This window comes from Cryptotermes secundus, unplaced genomic scaffold (genome assembly GCF_002891405.2).
Source record: "Cryptotermes secundus unplaced genomic scaffold, Csec_1.0 scaffold401, whole genome shotgun sequence".
NCBI lineage: Eukaryota > Metazoa > Arthropoda > Insecta > Blattodea > Kalotermitidae > Cryptotermes > Cryptotermes secundus.
In genome coordinates, this window is record NW_019731223.1 from 1,199,173 (window position 1) to 1,227,072 (window position 27,900).

At 37.9% G+C, this 27,900-nt stretch overlaps 1 protein-coding gene across 8 annotated transcripts in view; it reads right to left on the reverse strand.

Annotated features, from left to right (window-relative positions):
* LOC111866515 (serine/threonine-protein kinase WNK1) overlaps window positions 1-27,900 on the reverse strand; it is a 134,097-nt gene that overhangs the window by 18,163 nt on the left and 88,034 nt on the right. For 5 of the 8 annotated variants that reach the window (XM_033752284.1, XM_033752283.1, XM_033752282.1 and 2 more), the window contains 5 exons: window positions 27,709-27,798; window positions 25,446-25,956; window positions 24,617-24,916; window positions 21,280-21,437; window positions 3,560-6,565 (listed from right to left, as the gene is read on the reverse strand). In XM_033752284.1, the coding sequence (XP_033608175.1) occupies window positions 3,560-6,565; window positions 21,280-21,437; window positions 24,617-24,916; window positions 25,446-25,956; window positions 27,709-27,798 (4,065 nt within the window). The remainder of the gene's footprint in view (window positions 1-3,559; window positions 6,566-21,279; window positions 21,438-24,616; window positions 24,917-25,445; window positions 25,957-27,708; window positions 27,799-27,900) is intronic. The other 3 variants (XM_023855528.2, XM_023855534.2, XM_023855535.2) reach the window with 3 other exon arrangements.

Below are 27,900 nucleotides of genomic sequence, written 5' to 3' on the forward strand. Positions count from 1 at the left end.
ATATATATATATTTTATAATTAAGGTATATTTGAATTGTTTTCTGCTTATTAGTATGTTCTGTGATTAGCAGATGGTGTTAGGGCCTATAATATGGACTGCTAGTATTTGTTTGTAGCAAGTATTTCTTGCCTTAATAGGTTCTACATTTGGTTTGCAGATGGATCTATGGAATTGGTATTTTACCTGATATACAGAATGAATTAGATGAATATAATTTTATGTTTTGATGAAATATTACTATATACTTTATATTATATAATGAATTTTTATAACTTTGACTCATGCCTTAGCATACAGCTTGTTTATATTGTATCTGGTTTACTGTTATCAATTGTTGTATTGGATTATTGTCTTATCTCATATAATTTTTGTCAATTTTATTAATGAAGTGAACCAGAATTAGAATTTTTACATTTATTGTATCCGATGTCCATTTGTTTATGTATGTCCGCTTTATATTTTATAATTGTTTGCATGTATGTTTGTTTTGTTTTTGACATGTTTCAATTAATTATTGTAACTTAAATTTTGATCTTGTGACTCCTATGGCTTGTATTATGCCTGTATCAGGATCAATTAGAAAGTGAAATAAATGGAATGGAAGTGTGACAATTAAGTTCCCAAACTGAGGCAATTAAAAAATGAAACAAAAAAGTTAACCTGCTTCTGCACAATGTTTACATCGCTCATGTATTTGTACAACAAATCAAAATCCCGAGACAACGCTTCTTCCTGTATCACCTTCAGTTCCCTCATCACAGTATTCTGGATCGATGAAACGACCTTGAATCTCGTCCCTTTCATCCAATTTTTAATTGAGGGAATAGAAGAAAGTCAGCCAGTGCCTAATAAGGGGAGAAGAGTGGATGCGACAACATGGGGATCCCTTGTTTCGCCAAAAACCCGGAGACAAAGCCCAAAACATGTGCCGATGCGTTGTTGTGCAGAAGGTAGCAGGGCTCACTTTCCTGAAACTCATGCCTAACGCGATGAAGTCAAACAACCAATCTCTGAATCACCTCTTTATGAAGTTTATCGTTTACGGTCTGCTTTTCCGCCACAAATTCATGATGAATAATACCTTTAGCATAAAAAAAAGTCAACATTGTTTCCACCCATGATTTTTGCATTTTCATATTCTGAGCGTCTATATACCATTCATGCCATTAAACACACTCGTTCTCGATCAACATTTTTCACCATATGCACTTTTGAACATTTCAAACGTTTTAGTGGCTGTTTGCTTTGATTTTACACAAAACTTCATTGCTGCTCTTTGTTCCATTTTGAAACCTTCGACATGACAAGAAAACTAACTTAACCAAAACAACTGTAATCCTCATATGCATCAACCAAACAAGTTGAAACTTGCACATTATATAAATAAACTTTTTAACTATTCCCATTCATCCCTGATGGTTGGAGTTAGTAGTACTTGTGTAATAGCATCAGTTCGGGAATTTTATTGTCACACTGCGTATAACGAGAAGCCAACAATAACTGAAGAGTTCAACCAACAATAACTGAAGAGTTCAACTGGAGGAGTAGTGTAGGCAGAAGCCGAGTGTGTCCAGTCGAAAACAATGATATGTGAAATGCTGCAATAAGTTGTACAAAAAAAACAAACTCTGTGGCCTTTAGTCTGCAAGCGAACTATACCAACCGAGCAACCGCCACTTGTTGACAAAGTTAGTGCCAATTTATGTGGATAGAGAGTGTTGTGTGGTCAGCGCAATGTATTCCACCGGCCATTAATCTCAGTTTTCTAGACCGGAGCCGCTACTTTTCCATTCAAGTAGCTCCTCAATTATCCTCAAGAGGCTGAGTGGACCCCGTTCCAGACCCACTACTTCACAGAAAACCTGGTAGTGCCGAGAATCGAACCCGGGACCTCTGGATCTGTAGCCAGGAATTCTGACCATTAGACCACAGAGGCGATCAATAAGTTGTATAGAAGTCCAATAAATTTGAACATCAAATCTGAAACCCATTTTATAAGTCAAGCAAACCCCTAATATGTGACATTACCATCCATACCAATTTTAGATAGCAGCTCAGTTACTAAGTAAAGTAAAGCTATCCCCGTACCAGGGTGTGAAGGCCCATAGGGTTGTGAGACGTTGAGGGTCCCACATTGTCTAGACAATCGGCTCAAAGATGGCGGTAAGGTTGTCAGCCCTATGCTCTGCCCGCACTTTACTCCCCAGGAAAATTATTTAATTAATTCCTGGTACTCATTTCTGTTAGAGGCTGAGTAAACCCCAGTTCCTAGTGCGGCTGGAAGGATTAGGTCAACTGAAAAAATCCAATGACCTCAACAGGACTTGAACCTGTGACCTTCCGGCTTGTAGCATAGCTAATGGAGCTGATAACTGATGCCTACTGCTGACAAATCATAAACAAACTCTCACAAATGAACCTCACTGCTTGTTGTGAAACATAATGCCATAAAGCAGTATACAAGTTAATTACTACCCTTCATTCCAAATGTTATTGGCTGATTCACGGGCAAAATTTGTATGTTCCTCATGGCAGGAGGCGCACCAGCTGCTGTGAACTAGTCAACTCACTAATAATCCTCCCTGTATATGACAGTATATACATTCTAGGAAACCGAAATTAATGGCTGCAGTAATTCGTTGCGCCGACCACGTGACACCCTCTATCTGCTAATGCTGGCACTAACTTCGCCGACAAGTGGCAGTCGCTTGCAGACCAAAACCACAAAGTTTTGTTTGTTTGTTTGTTTGTTTTCATATGACAGTAAACAGACATCTAGGAAGCTGGATGAAAATATCAACATATGTTTATGAGCAAATATTTCCTTAACATGAAAATAAATATTTCCATATGGTCTGAAAAGCATTTTTTGGATACATATTATTACAGGCCTAAGTATATGTCAGATAGTAATATACAAGTAAGGGTAAAAAAGAAAAAAAAATGGGTAGCAAAAATTGGGGAGATCAATTCCATTGAGGAAGAAAATACAATGATAGACAATCAGCCAGTGGTATGATGTATGTAAGAAAATACATATGAAAGAGAGTGGAGTCATAAAGAGAGTAGTATACCAGACTTCTTTCTGGTTACATATACAAACATCCATGCATGCAAACACACGCACACACATTTTACCTTTCTCTCACATAATTTACATTTCTGCATTATCTGTATATCTGCTTACTTTTTTTGAGAAAACTGCAAGTTACCTGTAAGCTTTCAGTTATAACTCAGTACAATAACAACATACATCTCTAACTGACCGACTAAGTTGTCTGTTTGAAATATATAACAAAATTTAATTATTAAAGAAATTAAATGACATAGCCCTAATGCTACCAAAATAATTCTATACACTTATTACCTTAATTATGCATGAAAACACATTTCAAAATACTTGGCAAGTATGCTGCATTGTTGCACCTGTGTAAAGCTATGTTTCTAAACCCATATACGAGAGAAAGCAGAAGCTCCCATACCCAGCATGCTCCAAAACCAGACACCTCTCCCTTTCCATTTCCAGATATTACTTTTCCAACTTATGAGATTCTTACCATCACTGTATGTTGATATAAATCTCTTTCCCTACTCCTGTGGCTTGAAACATACTGTGCTGGATGTTCAGTTCTCCTTCTGCCATCAATATTTGGATTGCTGGAGTTTTCAAATCTGCCACCAGATGGTATTACTTGATTTTCATCACTGTAATGTAACTGAGAAAGAACTACATCTTCATATTTCTTGCCTGCATATATTGCCCTTTTCTGAGTTTGCCCTGCACTAAGAGATTTTAGTTTCTGAGATTTCTTATGCTCTGACTGCAGAAGATCTTCATGTGTTCTACTGAACTGGAATTGAGACTCAGTCGCTGTTGGATTTGGATATAAACATTCGGCTTTCAATTGCTGCTTCAAAGACCTTCCAAGAATAGGACTTGTTTGCAAATTTCCGTCTTCATCAACACAATCCTCTGTTTCCCTGTGAAATTTATAAGCAATGCTCTCCTGGTCTTGTGATGATGTTGATGGAATTATGTGAGAATAGAATATATCATCATCTTGGGATTCATCACCTTCAAAGTAAGACCGGCTGTCCAAATACTCCATATCATTAGAGCTGGCTTCTGACAAGTTGCTAATATCTTCCACCTCCTTGTTGGAGTACTGCAGCTTATGCTCCCAATCAATTAAATATTTTGGTGGTTTCATGCCAGCATGAATTGTATGATACACTGGATCCAAGTCCCTATGAAAATCACATGACTGTGGCATGCAAGTTACTATTTCATTTCTGCTTTTATGGATAGAAAAAGCATCATGAGGATGAAGAGATGTGCGTGATACACTAGGACTAGATTTTGGGGATGATTTTGGACTGACACACATTGCTTGGTTTCTATTAAACAGTGCAAGGTTGCTCATACTCTTTGCTTGTTTCAGTTTTGCTCTGAGCAAATCTCTTGGCTCTTGACTCAGTGAGACATAGCATGGTTTTGTAGTTTTCTTTATAGGAGGGTCATTGTCATTATCAGTAGTATTGCTACAGTTTTCACTTGATTCTTCATCATTTCGGGAAGAAGGGTAATTGGACAATGCATTAAGGGATTCTTGGCTTGAAGATGGATGTGACTGTTTAATGAGTTTTCTAAATGGATTGTTGGTATCCTTCATAATATCTGTGGTACTGTGCCATGCATTTAATTGACTACCAGCCCTATGATGGAGGTCAATAACTGGAGTTGTACCAGATAGATGTTGTGATGGAAGCCTATACTGTGAACTGGGGGGTTCGATGCTAGTGCAGCGCCGATATTGTGGTCTTTTTGAAGAAAGGGGCTGGTGTGTAGTCAAGTCACCTGTTGAAGCATACTTATTTGATACTTGTGACAAAGATAATTTATGGCCAGAAACTTGATTTGAAGAATCTGAATAATTCATATCAAATGGTTTCGGTGCAAAGGGAGGGACAGGTAACTTTCTTCGCTGCTGCAGTGGCTTCCATTCATGAATGTTGCCTCTCAACAACTGATTGTCAGCTTCACATGTATTCCTATGGACATTTCCAGTTTTATCAACTTTTTCAAGGTTAGAAAAACTGGACCACTTATTTAGAGGCTCAAAATATTTCCTAGGGCTCACTGCTGCTCCTTTCTCAGTATTCAATGTTGGATCTTGACTCATACTCCTGGTTCGAAATCTTCTACGAGCCGAAGAATTCTTGTGTGTTTGGGCCACAGGGAAGTGTCTGAAGTCTGCAACACTATTGGCATGGATGATGCTGGCTTTTGGAAATTCAGTGCAGGTAAGAAATGATCCACCATATTTTGATGGATATTTTAATTTCTCAACAGTAAAAGGATCCACTTCTTTTTGAGTATTAGTGCCTAGATAGGACCCACTGCGGTGGCCACATCTTTCGGAACCATGTTCCAGTGAGTGGTTTAGAAAATCACCTCTACCTTCTTCAATACTTCTCAGTGAATTTTCAGGATCAAAATAAGATGAACTAATAGTGCATTTCCTGTAATGATGACTAGTATGCCCTTTCTGAGATATGGAAGCATTGGTAATACTTCCAGCTTGTTTCAGAGTCAGTTCTGATGGTACTACTGTCTTGGTTGGTTGGTGAGGAGGAAGACAATTCTGTCTCTCAATGGACTGTTGTTCTGATTTTGAGAATGGAACATTTACAAGCCTCTGAGTCTGATTAGGGAGTCCTGGAACATGGTTATGGTTACTGTGTTTGCAACTAACCAATGGTTCTTGCTGATATGGCTTATGTGGCTGTGCACTATATGAGGAATTGTATTCATCTGCACCCCTCTCATTACCTTCTTTGTTATCTTCATGCCCTGTCTGTGTATGAATCATGTTTAATGAGTATCTTTGCAGTGGAGCTGGGTTATGATTGACTAAGAACTTTGGATGATCAATGCTTTGTCTTCTAAATGTTCCATCCTCACTGGATTTAATACAAGTATTCAATGGCAGCGCGGTATTTGAGATGAAACCAAACACATCATTCTGGATTTGAAATTGATGGTTACTGTTACTCTGGACAGTCTGTTTCACTGGCAGCGTGTGTACTCCACTCTCAGAACCAGGGAAATTCGTCTTGGGCTGATGAGGAATAGTCTTCACTTGTGTAACAGTGTCCTGTGTAGTACTTTGGCTGCTGATATTGACAGGCCATACTGTTACTGGCAGAGATGACAACTGCTGTAATTGAAGTGCTGCCTGTTGTACATCAACTATGTTTTCCTGGTTCCGACTGAGATTATTAGATAGGTTACTCTGAATGGTATTATGATACGTTGATTTGAACATCAAGTTACCAGGATCACTTACACTGACTCCGGTTTCCAGTCCACAGTGTGATACAAGTGAATTCCATGTGCCGTCTACAGCAGGTGTCAAGGGCAACTGTCTCTTCCGTGATATAGGTGGTGTACAAAGTTGAAATGTTGCCTGTTGTTCACTCTTGCTGCATGGTCTTATATTTGCATCAGCAGAAGATACGGGAACTGTTGGAAGTTGTTCTGCAGTCACATTTGTAGCAACCTATTTTTTTCCAGCCCCATGAATGAGGTACAGAAATGAGGAGGGAAAGAATCCCCCCCCACAAAATAATAAATAAAAATTAAGAAAAGTAACTGATAAGAAGATATGAATCTACTATAAAAAACTTAACAGATTTGTAATACATGGCACAATCAAATATCTAAAATTCCACTGCTAGATTATTACACACTCATCTTTCCTAAAAACAATTAAAACAATGTAATATTAGTTTCAGCATACTATACTTACTTGCTCTATTACACAGAAATATCATAGTTCTTTGTGACTTTGTTATTGCTCTGCATTTTAACTGAAATATAAGCTATAAATCGCTTCACTTACATGGGTTAATAATGCTGTAGTCCATATCCATACAACCGTTCCAATTCAGTTTTTTTTACAGCAATCTGAACTATATTTTTGAAGGGGGCATTTAATCTGGTTGAAGGATCACTCTACTTCACAAGTAATGAAACTGAATAGATAACTTACATGAAGAGGACCAATGAGATTTATAACACTTTTTAACTTAAAATCAATATTCATGCATATATCTGTATCTTAGCACCTTGCATTATAATACTTGTTTCAATAATGAGACACTTTTGTGATAATTCTGGATTCAACCAACAGCTATATGCAATATTTTGTTACTCTATTGCAATCTATAAAAGCTTACAAGGATGAACACTTATGGCATGAAGTTATCATAAGATCTAATCTGGAAAAACACTTAAAATGATTTAGCAGTTTCTTTCATGTCAAGATAGTTCTTTTTTTGTGGCATGTATGCCAATGAAGCTGTCATATAATGATAAGAAGTGCAACAGACATATCTGTCCATTACTTTTATGTACAATTTTACAGTAGTATCTACCACAAGCAGCCATATTTAGGGTACAGTTTTCATGATTCTGATGATGCATATGAACTGCAATTCCATCTACAATTAAATACTAGATTTAAATGTTTTTAACTTTTAGAGTAACACAGCATACACAATAACAAAGTCCTCAGTTATAATGAAAAGTGTGCCATATACATAACACTGTTACTATGACTACTACAATTACTATAGTTACCATCACTACTACTGTTACTGCTAGCACAATACAAAACACAATGATAATAAATGACAGTAATGAGAACAAAACATTAATAACAATCATAAGAAGGCTTGATACTGTAAAAACAAGGATTTTATTATGTCTGAACAGCAAAGTTCAAAAGAGGGATATGGGGAACCTTAATTATCGTGAAACTACTCAATGACTGTATATAGAGATTAATATCAGATTAAAAACTGGCCCTATATTAAAGTGCAATTTTCAGGTGGAATTTTTTAAAAAAATAAACTGCATGATAAACATGAAACCAATATGTCCTGTGCATCTGCTGCTTAGATATATGTGACTGAATGATAATGCTTATTGTAACTGTAAACAGAGATGCTGGAGGTGTTTTAAATATAAATACAAGCTAACTCCAGCATGTAAAACTGAATTCCAATTAGTGTGATGAAAATGTTAATTTACATAATTAAATATGTGCAATTTTATCTTATTATCTCATGATCTCTGTTACTAAATTACTATTAATATTTCCGTACAGCATTCTACCATCATTACCATACATATATAAGGTAAACAAAAAGTTATGACCACAAAATGAATTCTGTACATGAGATCTGAGATCCTCATAGAGGTACATATTAAGATTATGGTCTTCTGGATTGTGATGTCATGCAGCATGCCAGACTGGTACCAACATTTCGGAGCTGCCTCTATCTCCTATCCTGGACATGAAGGCAACAGATTACTCTGAGAAACTGGCACCTGTCTATAGAACTACACAGTAACAGATTCCAGAAGAATCTCAGAATTCTGTAAAATTAAATAAGAATACAAAGAAAGATACATATGTAAGATTTGAGGCTTTGACGGCGGTGACTATGAAGAAAGCTGTCTTCTGGGATTTGGCACCGTGTATATGTGGTGTTAACCGACGTTTCAGAGGAACGTATCGCCTCCATCTTCAGGGTAGAAGGAAAAATTTATATATATAAATTAAAAAATATAAATTTTTCCTTCTACCCTGAAGATGGAGGCGATACGTTCCTCTGAAACGTCGGTTAACACCACATATACACGGTGCCAAATCCCAGAAGACTGCTTTCATCAAATGTACATATATTTGTGAGTGTACTAAATTAATTTTGTTGGATTTGGGGTTCTTGCAACAGTGGTTATGAAGAGTTCTATCTTCTGGTATGTAATGCTGTGTTGTCAGTTAAAGTTAATGGATGTTTCAGAGCAGCATGTCACCTACATCTTCAGGGTAGAAGATGACATGTTCCTCCAAAATGTCAGTTGACATTCAATGGACTACACAGCATTATATCTCAGAAGTCAGAACTCTAAATTAATTCTCATCATTTCACAAGCCAAAATAAGGTGTGAAAACACTGTACCTATATCTGATGAGGCTAACAGAGGTAACTGACTATATAGTTATAGTGAATATATGAAGGCAAATCAAAAAGTCTTTGCCCTTATTTTTTTTTTCAGCCACAATAATACATATAAAGGGAAATCAAAATACAGTCAGTGTTCTAAGTACCTTTGACTATTTTTCCACATAGTCACCACATCGGTTCAGGCATTTGTCCCATCACACCACTAGTTAGGAGATACTGCTGTTGTAGAATTCAGCCAATTGAGTGTGGAACCACCGCCGGACAGCGGTTTTCGTGTTGTCGTCGGAAATGAACCTCTGGCCTGCAGTCGCACCCGGGGATTCTTGTGGACGATGTGGTTCTCCTCCATGATGACACCAGGCCTCATGTGGCAAACAGGACTGCCACCCGACTGCAGTCATTCGGATGGGAGATTATGGAGCATGCACTGTATAGTCCAGACCTCGCTCCCGGTGATTACGTGTTCGGTCCACTGAAGAAGTTCCTGGCAGGCCAGAGTTTCATTTCCGACAACGACTTGAAAACCACTGTCCAGCGGTGGTTCTGCGCTCAACCAGCTGAATTCTACAACAGTGGCATCTCCAAACTAGTGGTGCGATGGGACAAATGCCTGAATGGGGGGTTGTGACTATGTGGAAATATAGTCAGGGTACTTAGAACACTGCCTGTATTTTTATTTCCTTGTATGTGTATTATTGTGGCTGAAAAAAAAATAGGGGCAAAGACTTTTCGATTTGCCCTCGTACATTCCTGCACAGTGCTTGATGTAAGGAAGACAGGAAGCACAAACATTATGGCAAATCCTACAATATGTCAGCAGCAGCTACTCTACTCTGTGATACTGTAGATAGCAATGCTGTTTTGTACTGAGAGATCCTGAGTGGAAATCTTAAAACAGGTAGTGGCTATAACGACTGAAATTTGTGTGCTTTTTCTTAGTTTCTCTACATAAATGCAGTGATGGTATCTCAAAACAGGTCATGGCTCCTTTCTTTCTTGTCCTTCCAAATTTACTCATAACATCCTGTCACTCAATGCTGCAGACCTTACATGCCTGGAGAACAATTTCTAAAGAAACAAAGATACAGCAGCAAGTATCATACTATTTTTATTTTTTGCATCCTTTTGCATTATAGCATTGAAGTACTGTGGCCATCAACATAACAACAAAGTATATTAATTTTAATAAAACGAATAAAAATATATCAATGGTTTAATCAATTTTATTGTCTCATTCACCACTACATGTTTTGGTCATATGGGCCATATCTTCATAAGTCATTAACTCCCAAGACTCCAACCAGCTTCATACTGGACACATCACAGCAGGCAATAACCAACCCCGTAGTTGCAACAACTGAGAATTCCACTACTTAGTAATCTGCACCTATGATAAACTTCCACACCAAATAACAACTATGACACATTAACAATCAAGTTCCTTCCGTCAAATGTGACACTTTTTTAANGTGACACACTTTACACTCCACCACACACCCAGGATTCATACTTCCACTACGCACCAGCAACTATGTGGTCTGTTCAAAAAGTTTCAGAACTAGTTTCTTATAATCTTTTCGGACAAGCCTGCAACTGAGTGAACCTTATCGCTATCAAAGTACTCCTCTCCTGCATTAATGCACTGCTCTCAATGCTGCTGCCACTTCTGGAAACAGTCCTGGTACGACTTTCTCAGGAATGCATGTAGCTCTATCTGCAAATGTTCTGTAGTCTTTTATCACCTGAATTCTTCATCCTTTCAAAGTGGATTTCAGTTTGTGAAATAAGAAAATGTCTGCTAGAGTGAGGTCAGGTGAGTAGGGTGGCTGAGGAAGCAGTTATATTTGTGTTGGCCAAAAAGTCATGAATCAGTAGTGATGCATGAGCTGGCACATTTTTATGACAGTGGAACCAGGAGCTGGTTCTCCACAACTGAGGTGTTTTTCTCCTGGCATTTTCTCTTAGAATTTTCAGCACTTCAAGATAATACCAGCAATTCACTGTTTGCCCCTGATATAAGAATTCATGATGCACAACACCCTCGATGTCAAAGAAAAAAAGTCAATGTGACTTTCACGTTCGACCTGACCCACCGTACCTTTTTGGGTCTCAGCGAATTTTTTTCCAACCCATTGTGAAGACTGGATTTTCGTTTCCACATCATATCCATAAACCCACGTTTCATTGCCGATTATATTTCTTTTCAGAAATCTTTCATCTTCGCTAGCACAATCCAAAAGTTCCTGATAGATGGCAACGTGACTGGCTCTCTGATCCTGTGTCAGAAGTCATGGGAAAAACTTTGAAACTACCCACTGCATTCATAATTTTGTTGTAAGAATGTTATGACATGATCCTATCAATATGTTGCACTGCTCTGCTATTTCCCACACTATCAAATGACGATTAGAACATATAATTTCACAAACTCGGGCAACATGACCATTGTCACATAACGTTGAGGGCCATCCCAAACGTGGCTCATCATGCGTTGATTGGTGACTATCCTTATATTGCTTAAACCATTCATAACAACGTGTATGGCTCATGCATTGATCACCATAAACGTTTTTCATCATTTCATGAGTCTCCATAAACGTTTTCCATCAAAACAAAATTTAATGTTAATATGCTGCTCATGAATATCTGCCATTTCGAATATCGCAAGACACACTCCACATGCAGGTGAACAAATAGCTCTAGGGTGATGATTAATCACAGCAGAACGATAATTAGGAAGCATGACACTAGGCAGCACAACTTACCTGACATTGCTAAGACGGTGAGTTGGTGCACTATTTCAAAAGTTCTGAATCTTTTTGAACAGACCATGTATGTACTGACAACTATGTCACATCTACAACACACAAGATTCTTCAGCAACATAGTATAAGATACCTTGTATATCCTACAGAGCCTACTGTACATACACTACTTAGAGAACTTCCAGAGGAACGCAGATCCACCAATAACATAAAACAAACAAACTTGATGGCTTTAGTTCACAAGCGAACTATTCCAACTGAGCGACTGCCACTTGTTGGCAAAGTAAGTGCCAGCTTTTGCGGATAGAGGGTGTCCTGTGGTCAGTGCAACAGATTCCCATGGCTGTTAATCTCAGTTTTCTAGACCGCTACTCAATTTATCCTCATGGGACTGAGTTGACGCCGTTCCAGACCCACTATTTCTCAGAAAATCTAGTACCGCCAGGGAATCGAACCCGGGACCTCTGGATCTGTAGCCAGGAACTCTGACTACTGGACCACAAAGGCAGTTCCACCAATAACATAGGAAAATGTAGTAAACAAATTAAATATTTAACTATCAGTAGACACTGCATTGTTTACCATTCAATTGTACATATGCACCATCTCTACAGCACACTTAATTAGCCCCACATATTATGTCAGTCCTCTTACTTTAACATTTTTTAACAATTTAAGGGAACTATTACTATTTATATTTTAGCACTTAACATAATAAGTCAGATTTTACATTTTTCATTATAAAAATGCATTCAATTAACTCTGCAATTCTATAGGGATGTGTTTTATTTAATAATTTAGAAACCACTTCATGGTGATCCATGTGACTGAAACAATATAAGTGATTAAAACATCCTGTATTTTTACTGATTATAATAAATCTTAGTAAAATTAATTTACTTTGCTGTTGTGTGTTGGCCCCCAGTACCTTTTGGTATCATACAGTTAATAAAGAGAAGTCGTGTAATATATTCAAAGGACAATTCCACATAATTAAAGAGGTACCTCATTTATAAAAAGTGAAGGTATAGCTGGTAAACTTATGAATTAGTAGTTGCTTCACACTGAACTGTTGAAATTATATGCACGTAAAAGGCCTACAACACAGATAATCTCTAATGGTTTTCCCACACTAAAATATAAGAAGTTTGTTAACTACTTTGTATACAGCCATTAAATGTCATGTCACAAAAATGTGTTCAAAAAGCACCACAAGAAGTCAGTGCAAACTTCAAATGAGTTTTCAGCCAGGAGATTTTCTAACACTTCTTCACTCATAGGAACAATGAGCTTTGCATGGATATTCTAAAACTACTACTTCCTTGAAGAAAGTACTATTTTTACTCTGTGGGATGAAGAAATTTTAGGGTCATCAGCGCAGACCTTGTGGTAAAAATTTGGAAATGTTAACAGTTTTATGGGCTTAATTTTTATACATGTTTTACTTACAATCAACACTCAAACATAAATGATGTTCCATGCTTCAATGAACTAATATGATGTACAATGATGTAAAAATTATATACAGTGTGGCCCATTAAAATCATGACACACTGTATAATAAAATAAATTAAATGAATAACATGTCTACGATGTGCAGGTATCTATAATCAGCACTATAGAAATAGGTTCTGTACTATGCTACATTACTAATACATACATGAAATTTAGGTATTACAATACATGAACAAATACACATAAAATAATCCTTCATATACAGATCTCATTAAACTTCCCTTGCTTCACTATGATCTATAAAATAACACATACAAATTTCAACAAAGAATCAGCATATCCTATTATTTTGTACAATATATAAGTGTCCTGACTAGGCAGTTAATAGGTTAGGAGATATCAACTGCATGACAAAATAACGTGACTTTAGATTCAGGTGTACCAATTTGCTGACTACTTTACATATAACCAGTTACTGCCATCACTTATTAAAATATTACATTCTAAGATGAAAATCTGCCCTAGCATTATCTACTCTCTACATTCAACAGACTCTGTGCGACCTAATTAGAGTCTACTAATAATCAGTATTCCCCAAAATCAAGTTTAATCTGCAGGAAGAAGCAAAGAGAGCTGGGCTATATATTAATGTAATTAAGACTAAAGAAATGAGGGTAAACAATAAAATACAAAGGAGACTAACAATTTATAAACAAGAAATTGAGCAAGTAGAGATGTCTTATTTGGGAAGCACTGTAACCAAGAAAGGGGGCACAGGTGATGTTAAAAGTTTAATAAAAAAAGGGAAATGGGGCCTTTATCCAATTATATCCAGTCTGGAGAAATAAACATATTTCCAAGAAGACTAAAGTCTGCATCTTCAATACAAATGTGAAATCAGTACTCCTTTATGCTTGTGAGACATTGAGGGTCGCAAAGAAGATCACCGACATGCTGCAGAGTTTAATTTATAGATGTTTACGCCGAATCATAAACATAAGATGGCCGGAAGCTATCTCAAATGAAGACCTCTGGGCAGTCACAAATCAACAAGCAATTGATGTTCAGATAAAGAAAAGAAAATGGAATAGGATCGGTCATACTTTGAGGAAACCTACTGGAGCCGTTAAAAAGACTGCACTGGACTGGAACCTCCAGGGTGCTCGTAGATGTGGTTGTTCCTGGAAAACTTGGAGGAAGACAGTGGAGAAAGAAGCAAGAGAAGCAGGCAGAATAGCAGCTAAGGAATAGAAGGGGAGTGCATGCTGACTGATGGATGTCCCACAGTAGGCATTAATATAGACATTAAGTATTAGTGTAAGTTACGGAAGGAGAATTATTATGTACTGCTAATTATCTTGTTGGTATAATCGTATGTGTAACATTGTATCTATTTATTTGAGGTATTCAGTTTAGATTTCAACTATGGTTGAATTGATGGTTCTGTGATTTTATCTGTGATTGTCTTGTGACTGTTGTTTGACAAGTATTATATTTAGTGCCAGTTGCACACTTGTGAATACTCTGAAACACTGATGTATGTATGTAACATGGAACGAAGTAAAAAGACTGGCAGCCAACAGGACCAGATGGAGGAGTTTCATGGATGCCCTGTGCTCTGGAAGAAGCTAAAGGAACTCAAGGAAAAATTTCAAACTGAAATGTATGTATCTATCACTAATTTCAAACATATATGATCATATTATTTTTTATGAAGACCTACTTGTCAATGAATGACCACCAGGAAGGGTGATCAAAATTCTGACTACCAGTATCTGATAATCATAACAAAAATGTCATCAATGTAAAAAAATATGGGCTTATCTAGAAATACTGTTCTGCTGCCATGTTTTCATAAAGTGAACTATTTATGTAAGTAATTTGCTTTAACTCTGCAATATATTTACATATACCCTTATGCTGTAGACAGGGAAATTCTCTGAATACAGAAATGTATACTTAGTCCTTACAGAACCAACTGACATTTCTGACTTCAAATTAAGGCACATAACTACACATTTTTCATCCCATAGGCTGGCTATACAAATACTAGACCATTGGTTCCAAAATGGTTTCTCCAGACTACCAGAAAATTAGAAAATTGCTGTGGGTCTTGACAGATCACATGATGATTTCTCTTCCTGTACTTTAGCAACAGCAATGCACTGTGTTACAGATGCTACAGTATTTTAAAAATAACATGGAATTTAAGTTCTAATTCATATACAACAAGAAATATAAAACCAATAAAAGTACAATTATGTATAAGTGTTGAAGTTCTTTGACGTTTGGCATGACACTTATCAGCTTGAGTCTTAGGTCACAATCAGAATTCATCCTGCTCCTGCACTTGGACTCAAGGGTGATAAGAGACAAAAACACAGCCTCATAAAGTATGTCATTGCAAATTACATCAGAAAATGTACTGCTCTGTCTGTAAGTTCTGAATATTGTACATTTCTTTGAATCCAAAACTCTTTTAGGGAATGCCTTTTAAATTCTGAGTGTAATGTTTTGCCACACCACAATTCCAACATGCACTCTTATAATACGCTGGACAAATCAGATGGAACCTCCCTTATCTCAGCACTGAAAGGGCTAAGTATTGAATTATTTGGTTCTGCTTCAGCTGAAGAGTAATATGCAAATTGTTTCTTCAATTTAAAAATATATCATTTAATGTAATCATTATGTTTTTATCAAGGATCAACCATTTTTTAAAGAAAACATTCCAATGTTGATAACTGGCTGACATGATCTTTTTCTAGAGGCTAACAAATAAGTGAAGTTTATTAACTGCTGTGTTGTTTTTAATTCCCACATTTAATAATGTTACTGGAATTCCATGAAGACCAGGATTTATAGTTCATTCGCGGAGATGAGACAGTTAGCGTAAACAAAGCAAGGCCCGCATCACCACAGCTGACAGCAAGGAGTGGACAAAGCGCGCAGTTACTTCAGTGTACTCACTGCATTCGAGCGCACGTTAACCTGCATTCAGACTGAAGAGTGAACTTTGGACGCCCCTGCAACGGTACACGCATCACGTGATCGCTGCATGATTTAATTCAAAGAGCAAAGGAGATACCGCGTGCATTTGTTTACAAGGACTCTCTCGTCTCCGCGAACGGACTGTAAGTCATTTAAGCATATGAACATATCTACTATGTAAGCTAATCATGACAGCTAGGATGAATCTTCAAAATAATTTTTTAATTTAAATGAAGATTACAATAGAAATGGCTGTACTTATGTGAGCAGTTCAAATAAATGAGTAAGTACTTTACCCCTTAGCAATCACCTTACTTCTTAAATTCTATGAAGCTGCAAATGAGTAGTACCCATTCCTTCATACAGTACTCCCCCCCCCCACACTGCATTCATGGGTCTAATTTTTATGAAATTAACAGCTTTCACAGCAGTATCCAAAACATACTTAATTTCCAAATGCTACATAAAGAACCTGTCTGACATCAGCAACCACTTGGCAAAGCAAGCTACTAATTCGCTGTGCCTTCCTGTCACTACTGTTGCAAAGTAAGTGCAAATTCAAATGCAATGTTGCCAATCAGTATATGAAAAAATTGAGCAGAGGTTATTGTTCTTTTTAATGGATGACAGTACAAGATATCTTCAAGTAGTGTTCCCTCCCATTCATATCTGATACATCTGTCATGTTAGTCATCTCATCTAATTGCAGAGCAAAAATACTTGCTATTGCATACAGGTTTTACTAAATTATCTTTAATACTGATATCCATATCTTTGGTTTTGTGTGACACAGTATTATTTGACTGAGGCACACTATATAACCGTTTCATAGTCTTTTCTCCATATATGATAAATGTAAGTTCTCTGGCTGCAAGAAAAATCAGTTCTTCTCCAAGAGTATGAGGTTTGCCCATTGTGAAGATACGAAGCTTCAATGTCTTACTACTTGTGGATGCAAAAAATATTAATTTTTGTTGTTTCACATCATTGAGTTTGAACTTAAAAAATACATAGGCTTACAGGTTTATTCTGAAAGGGTCTTCAAGTTATGCTGAAGAGTTGCAGGTTTCAAACTTTGGAATATCAGCAATGCACAGCATAATACACACTGCAGTCTTGATTAATTCTGTACATAAATGCACAAGAAGACAAAAACAATATAGTTTCTATCATGCTGTCTCAAGAGTCCTCATAATTTAGGTGCACTTTCATTGCAAGTACCTCTACTGGCTCATATCTGGGAAGTATTTGGCCCACACATGTCCTTTGTTACTATATCTTCCTTTAGTGCTGTCTCATTTTTGTTTCTGAACTCCTTGTTGATTCTGTCATTTTCAAATTCATCATTTATTACTTTCCTTTTTTATGTTTTCTGTCTTTAATAAATCTGCTTCATGCTGGTTTCTTGCCTGGCTTATTCTTTGACAATGAATATAGAGGAGACATGTTCTTCCTCCATGGTCAAGTAGTACACTACTACTGTAGACGAAGGCCGCGCCACAGCTCAGGCAGTTAGTTGCTGGCTTGCCACTGTGGTGGCCTGGGTTTGAGCCTGGGTGTGCTCATGTGGGATCTGTGGTGGATGAAGTGACACCTAGGCAGGTTTCCTCCGAATACTTCAGTATCCCCTACGAATCTTCATTCTACCAAACTGCTCCACAATCACCATCATCTATCATCTGGGGCTGGTACAACAGGCCTCTAGTGGTTGCAGTACCAAGTGGACCCAGTGTCACCCCATTATGAATACAAAAAAGAAAATACTACTACTACCACCACTGCAGATGAGCTATATTACAATACAGATGCTACTCTTTCTAGCACACACATGAAAGAGTAAACATGTAGATACATTATTTCCTTAATACGAGGGTAAGTCAATAAGTAAGTTACCAATGGATATAGAACTTAAACAAATAAGAGTACTGATTTGAGAAATGCTTTTATTTCTCAACATAATCTCCCTGTACACTGAGGCACTTGTCCCATCATTTCACGAGCCCCTGAAAACCAGCAGCATAAAATTCTTTGGGCTGCTGTCGGAATCAGGCAGTGACTTCCCTTTCTGCAGCTTCATCATCAGGAAAATGTTCTGCCGAAAGATGACATTTAAGAGGGCCAAACAAATGGAAGTTGCTTGGAGCAAGGTCGGGGCTATACAGAGGATGCTCAAGGACTTCCCACTTGAAATTTCGCAGCGTCTCATTTGTCTTGGTGGCAGTATGGGGACATGTGTTCTCATACAAGAGCAACAAGCCTTTGGTGACGAGTCCTGGTCACTTCCGTTGAATGGCCTTACGAAGTTTCCTGAGAATGTTGAAGTAGGAGTCAGCATTTACAGTTTGTTCTTGATGCTGGAATGCAGTGAGCAGTATGCCTTCATGATCCCAGTCACTGCCTGGTTCCGACAGCAGCCCAAAGAATTTTATGCTTCTGGTTTTCAGGGGCTTGTGAAACGATGGGACAAGTGCCTCAATGTACAGAGAGATTATGTTGAGAAATACAAGCATTTCTCAAATCAGTACTCTTGTTTGTTTAAGTTCTATATCCATTTGTAACTTACTTATTGACTCGCCTACGTACAAATGAAAGTGAAAATTAAAAGAATAAAATATATGGTATATCATAGGTGAAATGAGAAAGAATAATTAAACAGATACATGCCAAACAGATTTACTTGAATTTGAGGTTCCCACAGTTGTGAATATTACAAGTTCTATCTTCTGGGATTTAATGTCATGTAATCCAGTGAAAGCTGACCAACATTTTGAAAGTACATATTACCTCAAAATTCAGAGTTGAAGAGTAAGCCAAGCATGACGCAACCAGAGCTGGTTTCTTGCTTTGCTTTCTCTTCAACATTGAAGATGGATGTGGTATTTACAGGGAGGATTTTTACTTTGTTGACCGGCTCCACGGCTCTGTGATTCACAGAGACCTGTGTACCGCTAACTGCAAGGCACATATGAATTTTGCCAATGAATCAGAATGCCTGATGGCTGATAACGTTTGCAACGAAGGGAAGTAATTAACCTGTGGGCTGCTTGACAGCATTATGTTTCATGGCAAGCAGTGCAGTTCATGTGTGGGAGTTTGTCACTTGTCAGCAGTAGAAAGAATTTATTAGCTTCATTAGCCATTTGTTCTCAGTTACAGCTAGTGGGCAGTGTGGTATACTTTAGAGCAACATGTATTTCTGCATGACACCTATGTGAAATATGGTCCTGCTAGAAAGGGCTGCCAAAGATTTAATGAGAAAAGAGTTCCCCATAAACAAACAATTCATAATTTAGTGATTAAACATAAATCAACAGGCCATTTAATGGACAAGAAACACAAATTTAAGTGTTGAGTGCTTACTGAGAAGCTAGAAGACACAGGGGCCAGACTTGAACATACACCTACAAAATCACTGAAAAGTCTAGCTCAAGAGACTGGAATGTCAGAGTCTAGTGCAAAAATGGCAACACAATTGCTTAAGCTTAGACCCTACAAAACAGCAGTAATCCATGCTTTACAGCCACGTGATCCAGCTAGCAGGGTTCATTTTTGCAGTTGGTTTCTACAGTCTGTCACCAATGGTGAGATCGATCTTTTCTGATGAGGCATGGTTTCACTTGCAGGGATACATAAATATGCAAAATAATTGCTACTAGAGTTCACAGAATCTACATCTAACCCATGAAGTCCCGCTCCATTCAGTAAAAGTTGGTATCTGGTGTGCTGTAAGTGCCAGATGGTAAGACCTATGTTCTTTTAACAACACAATTCATTGTGAAAGATATGTACAGGTTATTCTCAGAAAATTCTTCCCCATGGTTTCAGCAAGACTCACCTACTGCCCACACTGCACGTATGTCTATGCAAGTTTTGTCTGATGTCTTTGGGGACAGAATTATCAGCAGTGGTATTTGGCCAGCATGTTCACCAGACCCTAATCCTTGTGATTTTTACTTCTGGCATTGTTTGAAGAACAAAGCTTACAACAGTAACCTCAAATAGTAGAAGAATTAAAAGAAAATATTTTTAGCAAAATTGCAAATATTCCTGTGGAACAGCCTCAAAGGGTAAATCAAAACCTCTTCAGCCAGTGCAAAGAATGTCTACAAGTAAAGGGACAGCGTTTTCAACAACTCCTGTGATCTGTGAACAAAGTACGAACTTCCCTTATTCCAAACATTATTGGCTATCAGGCATGCTGATTCATCAGCAAAATCCATATGTGCCCCACACCAAGTGGCACACAAGCCACCATGAAGTGCATAGCCAAGTATCTGGTCAACAAAGTAAAAATCAATCAATCAATCAACCAACCAATCAATCAATCAATCAATCAATCACTCAATCAGTTTATTTGTTCCAAGGATCCATATTTGGAGATAAACCTCCGGATATAGAACAAGTCAGTCTCCTTCCTGTACTTCTGAAATGCCAGTTGACTTCCATTGAACTACACAGCATTATATCCAAGAAAACAGAGCTTTTCAGATTTATTTGAATGCTGCACAATGCAAAACAAGAATACAGCAACAGACCTGTACATCAGCAACCTGAACATAACAGTAGCTGAACAACTTCCCAGCAAGAAGACAGGTATTGTAAAACATCTTATACATATACACACATACACATTTTTAACAAATACACATTTAAATCTTGTCTTCAAGTTGCACTTTTTTTCCTGAAAAATCTTGGGAAGTGTGAATCACATAAAATTTGAAAGGTAGCTTGATTAGGTAATTCTGTTATAATCCCTGTTCTAGGAGTGGCACATAAATGATACATAGTGAAATTCATGACTTGACTTTTTACAAATGTCTAAGATAGGCATGAGTATAATTTGTTGCATGTGCATAGATGGACCTTGTTCTTCAAAAATGATTTGTCACTGGCATACTTCTCCCTCTTCTGTAAACCACATTTCAATAAGGGAATGAATAATGAAATTAATCCCATTCTAATTATACACAAACACCAGGGAGAACATAGATAGTAAGAAGTGTTTAGGGATGATGATGGATACTCACCATATTCCTGGCACTGGGTATAGATGCTGAAGTAAACTTATAATCAGAATCACTGGCTGCACTAACAAAACCTGTTCCTGAGGAAAGTGATGATGTTGGTTTGGCTTTGTGAAGTATCTTAAGAGCACAGTCGCTCTCAGTTAACTGGCATTCTGGTACTGAAAAAATACCCATGGTCACATCAAAACACATGTTAAACTCTTTCACCACAGGCATACCATGTATAGTTGTTTACAGTTACTTCTTACAAACATAAAACTGCATAAATCTGCACAGCATTTTTTATTTCAATCAACAGTATAATAGGAGATTAGTTCTTTGCATGCACATTCCAAAATTAGTATGTAGGGTGTCCCCAATCAAACAAAAATTCATTTGTCGTCCTTCCAAGGCCCGATAGCGTTTCAGTTCACTTCCATGTCTATCTGCTCATGGCCTAAATGTCCATCATGTTGTCAGATTTGTCTGCACATACCTCCTGAGACTGCATAGTTTTGTACTGTCTTATCCGTCAGTGTATCAATTTGACTATAGGATGGATGGCCAAGGAGCTGGCTTCAATTCCCAGCAGGGCAAGAGATTTCTGTCTTCTCCATAGTAACCAGACTGGCTCTGGGACCTACCTAGCCTCCTGTACAATGGGTACCAGCAGGTTTATTCCCAGGGAGGGGTGTGAGGTCAACCACTCACTTCCATCTACTGCCTAGGTCAAGAATGGTGAAACTATACCTCCACTCCCCCATATTCCTTCATGGCACAGTACCTAATTACAGAATTAAGTATAGGGATAAATTTACCTTTATCCCATGTTCACCACAGTAAACTTACCCTCTGTTGCAGGATGACACATATTTGTCAGCATGTGTATTGCCTTTCCATGCTACTGCTATCAAGCCACCCTGAACATCAGTCTTTGTGCTATCCTGGTTCATTTTGTTTTCTTCCAAAATCCCCCGGCATTCCTTTTCTATTTGGTCTAGCAGTACCACAGTAGCCTATAGTCTTAGTCTATGTTTCAGGATGAGAAGAAATTACCCATGAAGAAGTTTTGGCCCATATTTTCATTCCCTGCAGTCACTTCTATCACAACCGTATACGTGGCTGTCACTACAGCAGTCACAAGCTTCCTGTGTTTCCATAAATATACAGTCCTGTTGTATGTACATCCCTTAAAATCATAAAGCTTGTAAATTTTCACTGGGTCCACGGTAAAGCTGTGGACTACAGGACATGAAGGTCAACTGTGGGTACAGTCGCCCACTGCGTAGTCTGATTTATTGTCATTGTCATTGTCAATGTGGGTGGCATTTATAGATGGACAAAAGTCATCTTCATATAACTTTTTGCCTGAATCACTGTCTAAAATCAGTTTTTGTGCTATGTCTTGTTCCTGAAGTCTCCTCTTCAAAGTCATGTCTTGCACTCAAAGGGAAGAAAATGAACTGTATCACATGGTTACTGTAAATGTAACTGAGGTCTGCAAACAGCCTCAGCAAAAGCTAATCGCCTGCCCATGCAAGGAACAAATAAATATTTTGTCGTGTGTGTTAAATTTGACTCAAAGAGTGCCAGTGACTGGAAAATAGGCACAAATATTGCAATGCACAAAACTTAAACATAAATTCATAAAGTTAAAAAGTAATAAAATAAAAATATTCATACAATTGCTGTTACCAGTTACTGCTTGTTATTACTGATCACAAAACAAAACAAAATAGCAGTAATTTCTTTTGTTGCTCACTCTAATTCAGGGAATTCCCAGATAGTTCCTTTTGCAACTGAGCTATCCTACAGTAAGTGGTGTAGGTTGTAAGACTGTTTCATAGTCATGGATTCTAAAAATAACATGCAATTGCAAATCTCAGCAGAAGAAAAAAGAAATGTTTATGCACCCATAAATTTCAGACCTCTCTCAAAACACACAACTGTTTTCAAATGGAGTCACTAGTATGATGCATAAAGCTCAGTTATCACATACAGTTCTGTTCAAATGACTGTGGCATACATTTCCCAGTAATTACTAACAAAAAAATCTTTAAAAAAGTCAATACATCAAAGTAGCTGCAAGCAAATCTAACCAAAACTGCATACACAAAAAGAGTTGTTTAAAAACTCCATACCTAGTATTAATTCACTGTTAACAATCCAGTTTTTATTTAAAAACAACAGCCTAAAAGGTATATTGTCTCATGTATGACTATAGACAGGATTTGGATTGGTAACTGGATTTCTTTAACTCTTACAGAATGTAACTCCAAGTAACTATAGCACTATCACTAATTTGCACACTCTACAATTGACTACAGCATGCACTAAGTCTTCTCAGTCTGCTGTATCTTCACCAGTTGTTGACTAGCAATTGCTTCCAGTGTTGTAGCTTCCTCAGCTTCCATGTTCATGTCCCTACTGGCTGGTGACTGTCTCACAACTATTTTTTTCCTTTAGTTTCTTGGGGTGGGGTGAGACTGAGTCCACTTGGTATGTTCATCACTAATTGGCCTATTGTACCAGCCCCAGATGATTAATAATAAATGTGGAGCAGCCAATGGAATGAGAATTGGCAGGGGAAACCGAAGCACTTTGAGAAAATTTGCCCCAGTGCCACTTTGTTCACCATATATCTCACATGATGTGACCTGGGCTTGAACCCAGGCCATTACAGTGGGAAGCCAGAGACTAACTGCCTAAGCTATGGCATGGCCATGTCTCACATCTAACTTCTACCCTTCTAACTGCCATTCAAAGACTCTGGACTCTCATAATTACATCTGTTTCCTGTTATATAGCCTTGGCACGCACTGCAAAGAAAACACCTCCTCCAACAGTTCCCTTACTGTTACATCGTGTTGCTGGCACACGGACAGCACAGACAACACTGCTTCCCAGTAACTCCAATGGTGTGTGTTATGAATCTGTTCCCCAGCAATGGTTTGCACAAGTAAATTTAAATTGTATACATTAAAGGTTAAAAGAGAAGAGAAAAACTGTTTGGAAAATGAGAACTCCAGGTTAAGCGACACAGAGATAGGTCTCGAGTTGGCTGGGTGACCACATAATTTGACTCTGCCCTCCTACTGCATAGTGCACCAACAGGATAAAGCTTCACACTGACAAAATGATATATACAACTGTGACATATGGTCACTCACAACATCGATCCTCACGGTGGAGATGGAGAAGATTTTTGAAATGATGATTTCTATCTCAACATTCATAAGGCTGATTACCTGAGATGATTTTAGTGCACTGCATTATGTACTTTCACACAATAAATTCAGAGACTAGAGTTCATCTGAATTTCACATATGTGGTACAACATTTTGGAATTAGCACTCACCATCATCATATACTGGTGGTGATGCTGAGGTCCTGCTATCAGGTAGTGGTGGTGTAGCAGTAATCCTGGTATCAGATATTGGTGACACTGATGATAACCTCTTACCATGTATAGGTGGTACTGCAGGAAACCTTTTATCAGATGTTGGTGGCATTATGGAAATCCCATTATCAGGAATTCGTGGCATTACTGGAGCTATATGATCTGGATGGGTAACCACACTAAATCTACCTCGCTTTACAGCTGTTGTGGTTATTGGTTTATCACTTGTGTCGGAATTCCAGGAGGCCTGCGATGACCCTGAAGGAAACAGGAGATAGATTAAGTTACCTTCACAGTGTGATTATATATTCATTATCTAATAAGTTTAACAGATATGGTATGCTGTCACTTAATAAAGCACATTCAGTCTCATCCTAATGTACTTCTTCTGAATGAAAATCCTTCTTCACTTAAGTTCTCAGAAGTCTCTTTGCATATGAGCAATAAAACACTCCCAGCATTATGTATGTTACTATGTACATGGAAAGGCCGTGCCATAGCTCAAGCGGTTAGTCGCTGGCTTCCCACCGTGGCGGCCTGGGTTTGATCCCAGGTCTGGTCAAGTGGGGTTTGTGGTGGACAAATTGGCGCTGGGGCAGGTTTCCTCCGAGTACTTTGGTTCTCCTGCCAATCTTCATTCCACCAATTGCTCCACAATCACCCTCACCTATCATCTGGGGCTGGTACAATAGGCCAGAAGTGGCCGCAGTACAAGGGACTTAGTCCCACCCCACTAGCAATAAAAAAAAGGTACATGGAAAAGACCAAAATATGCAACAGAACTCACCTGATACAGCCACATCCTCTTGCACAACGCTAACTTGGAACCTGGATATTCTTTTTATAGTTAAACTGTCATCAGCCTTTTTTCCTTGCTGTAACTTCTGTTCCTGCTGTTTTTCATCTAATAACTTCATTTTCTCTTGTGGCTTTCCTCTCACAAATCCTTCATCTTTTTCTGCATGATTTGAATCTGAAGCTGGCAATTCTACAGTATATGGATCTGCAGTTTGTGTTTCACTTTCAGAGGTTACTGTATGAGAAATAACAAACTCCTGGATATCCTCTGCAGTTTCCTTGTTATAATCCAAACTCCTTGTTAGATTCTCTAAAGATTCACAACGATTCCCCATTACATTAGCTTCATCTGGAGTGGTGTTTACACTGATGTCAGTAACTGAAACCAAGTTTGGTTGCAGAACAGCTGTAGGGAATATTGGTGTATTTGTTGGCTGAACAGGTGTGGGTACTGCCAAGGGTACAGTAGTCAGCAGTTGTGCCATGGGCTGTGGTATTACCTGCACAGAGTAATTAAAAAAAAGCAGTATCTCAATTTAAGATTTCTCCAAGCAGCTATTCTTACTTTTTGTTCCATAATGTGTCAAAATGAGAGAGAAATATCTTATGATGTTTCAAGAACATCTTGGCTTATCTCATCAACCATTTTTTAATATCCCATATGTGTATGACAACAGAAATGTTTAACATTAGAATGTGGCCACTGATAAACTAAATTGCTCCTTGTAACCCACATGTGATTTTACACAGCAAATAACTGGTATGATACACTAGTATTCTAGTAACACACAGAAGACTGTGGCACACAATTCCCAAAATAAACAACAAAGAAACTATTAAAACATGTGAACATAGTCAAAGTATGTAACTGTATAGAAACATAAACAACACTGATAAAATCAAGGTGGTTGTTTCAAAATGTCATACACAGGCAAAAGATTCATTCCCAAGAATCTAATTTTTAATGTTTTATTAATTTAAATGTATTAACCATTCAGCATGGTTTGACGTGTATGTTTCGTCAGGTATTTAAATCGTCTGCGGGGGTTCGACGTCTATGTTTCGTCCAGCTGCACACCTATGTTATAACGCCCATAATAATTGATGGTTTTGCTGTAGATTGTTAGATTTTTCGCTGGCCTGTTGTCAGGACAGTATATAATGAGGCACGAGTTTTTCTGCGCTAAGTCATCGTTACATATGCCTGTCTTGCAGCAAAATCGTGTTGCGCTTGGAAGACATTTCCTCATTCAAACTGTTATCGATGGCGTGTTTTCTTTCCTATGAAGTTATAAACAGCAGAGACGTGATATGTGCTGTGTTTATAATATCATATTGCCCTGAGCTGGCCACACTAACACACTCAATTGGAATTCTTAGAAGAGGGATGTCCAAAAATTTATTCTTGCAAGATCGATTGATTTCGCACAGTACATAGCAGCNGAATAACTTCATGAATTCTGTGGTCACCCCTACGACATCTCCTGCCGCCAAAATGGATGGAATATCAAAGGCATAGCAACAACCCCTTGTTATGATAACTCGTAACGTTGAATTTACTACAGCTGACCTGGCAAATAAACGGGTCACGGAAAGACATTTCCTTGAACGTATACCCCTCACGGAGAAGAAGGCAAGGCCGCACAGAAGATGTGTGGTTAAAAAAAAGAGCCAAAGGAAAGATACACAATATTGGAGCGGTGAATGTGGGGCAGCGTTGGGTTAGACGAATGCTTCAAGGCCTACATTACACTGCTCAAATTCTAAACCAACTGCTTCCATTGCCGAGATACTGGGTGCTCATATTATAAGGTAAGGTTATAAAAACCATCTTTTAAGATCATTTTAGTGAAAGTTTCATGCTTCAAGGCGTACCATTCACTGCTCAAATACTAAACAACCTGCTTCCATTTCCGAGATACAGGGTGCTCATATTATAAGGTAAGGTTATAAAACCACCTTTTAAGATCATTTTAGTGAAAGTTTCATGTTCCTATCTCATATAATTTAAGAACAATGATGAATAAATCATTTTTGAGCAAAATTTAAATGGCCAGCTGAATATATTACCGCTGGAGAGACGGCAGCGGAATTTAAATAACCGCGCGAAAGGGTTAAATAAAAATTATATGATGATATACTGCAGAATTTGGATAGAAAATATTCCATAAATTTTATATCATTAAAACTGAATGCTTCTTTCATTTACATTTTCACTATAAACATCTAATGCTGCATAACTGATACATTACCTGTGTTGCAGCAGTTGGCCCCAACTGTGCACCACTTGGTGCCTGATTCAAAGCAACGTGACGATGGCCAGTATGTATCTTTGCCAATTCCTGAAATGGAAATTTGTCACATATTTATACTATTCAAATATTATACATTATATACATCTTTCTCAGCCTGGATCACTTGGGGAATGGTGGACAGAAATGCAT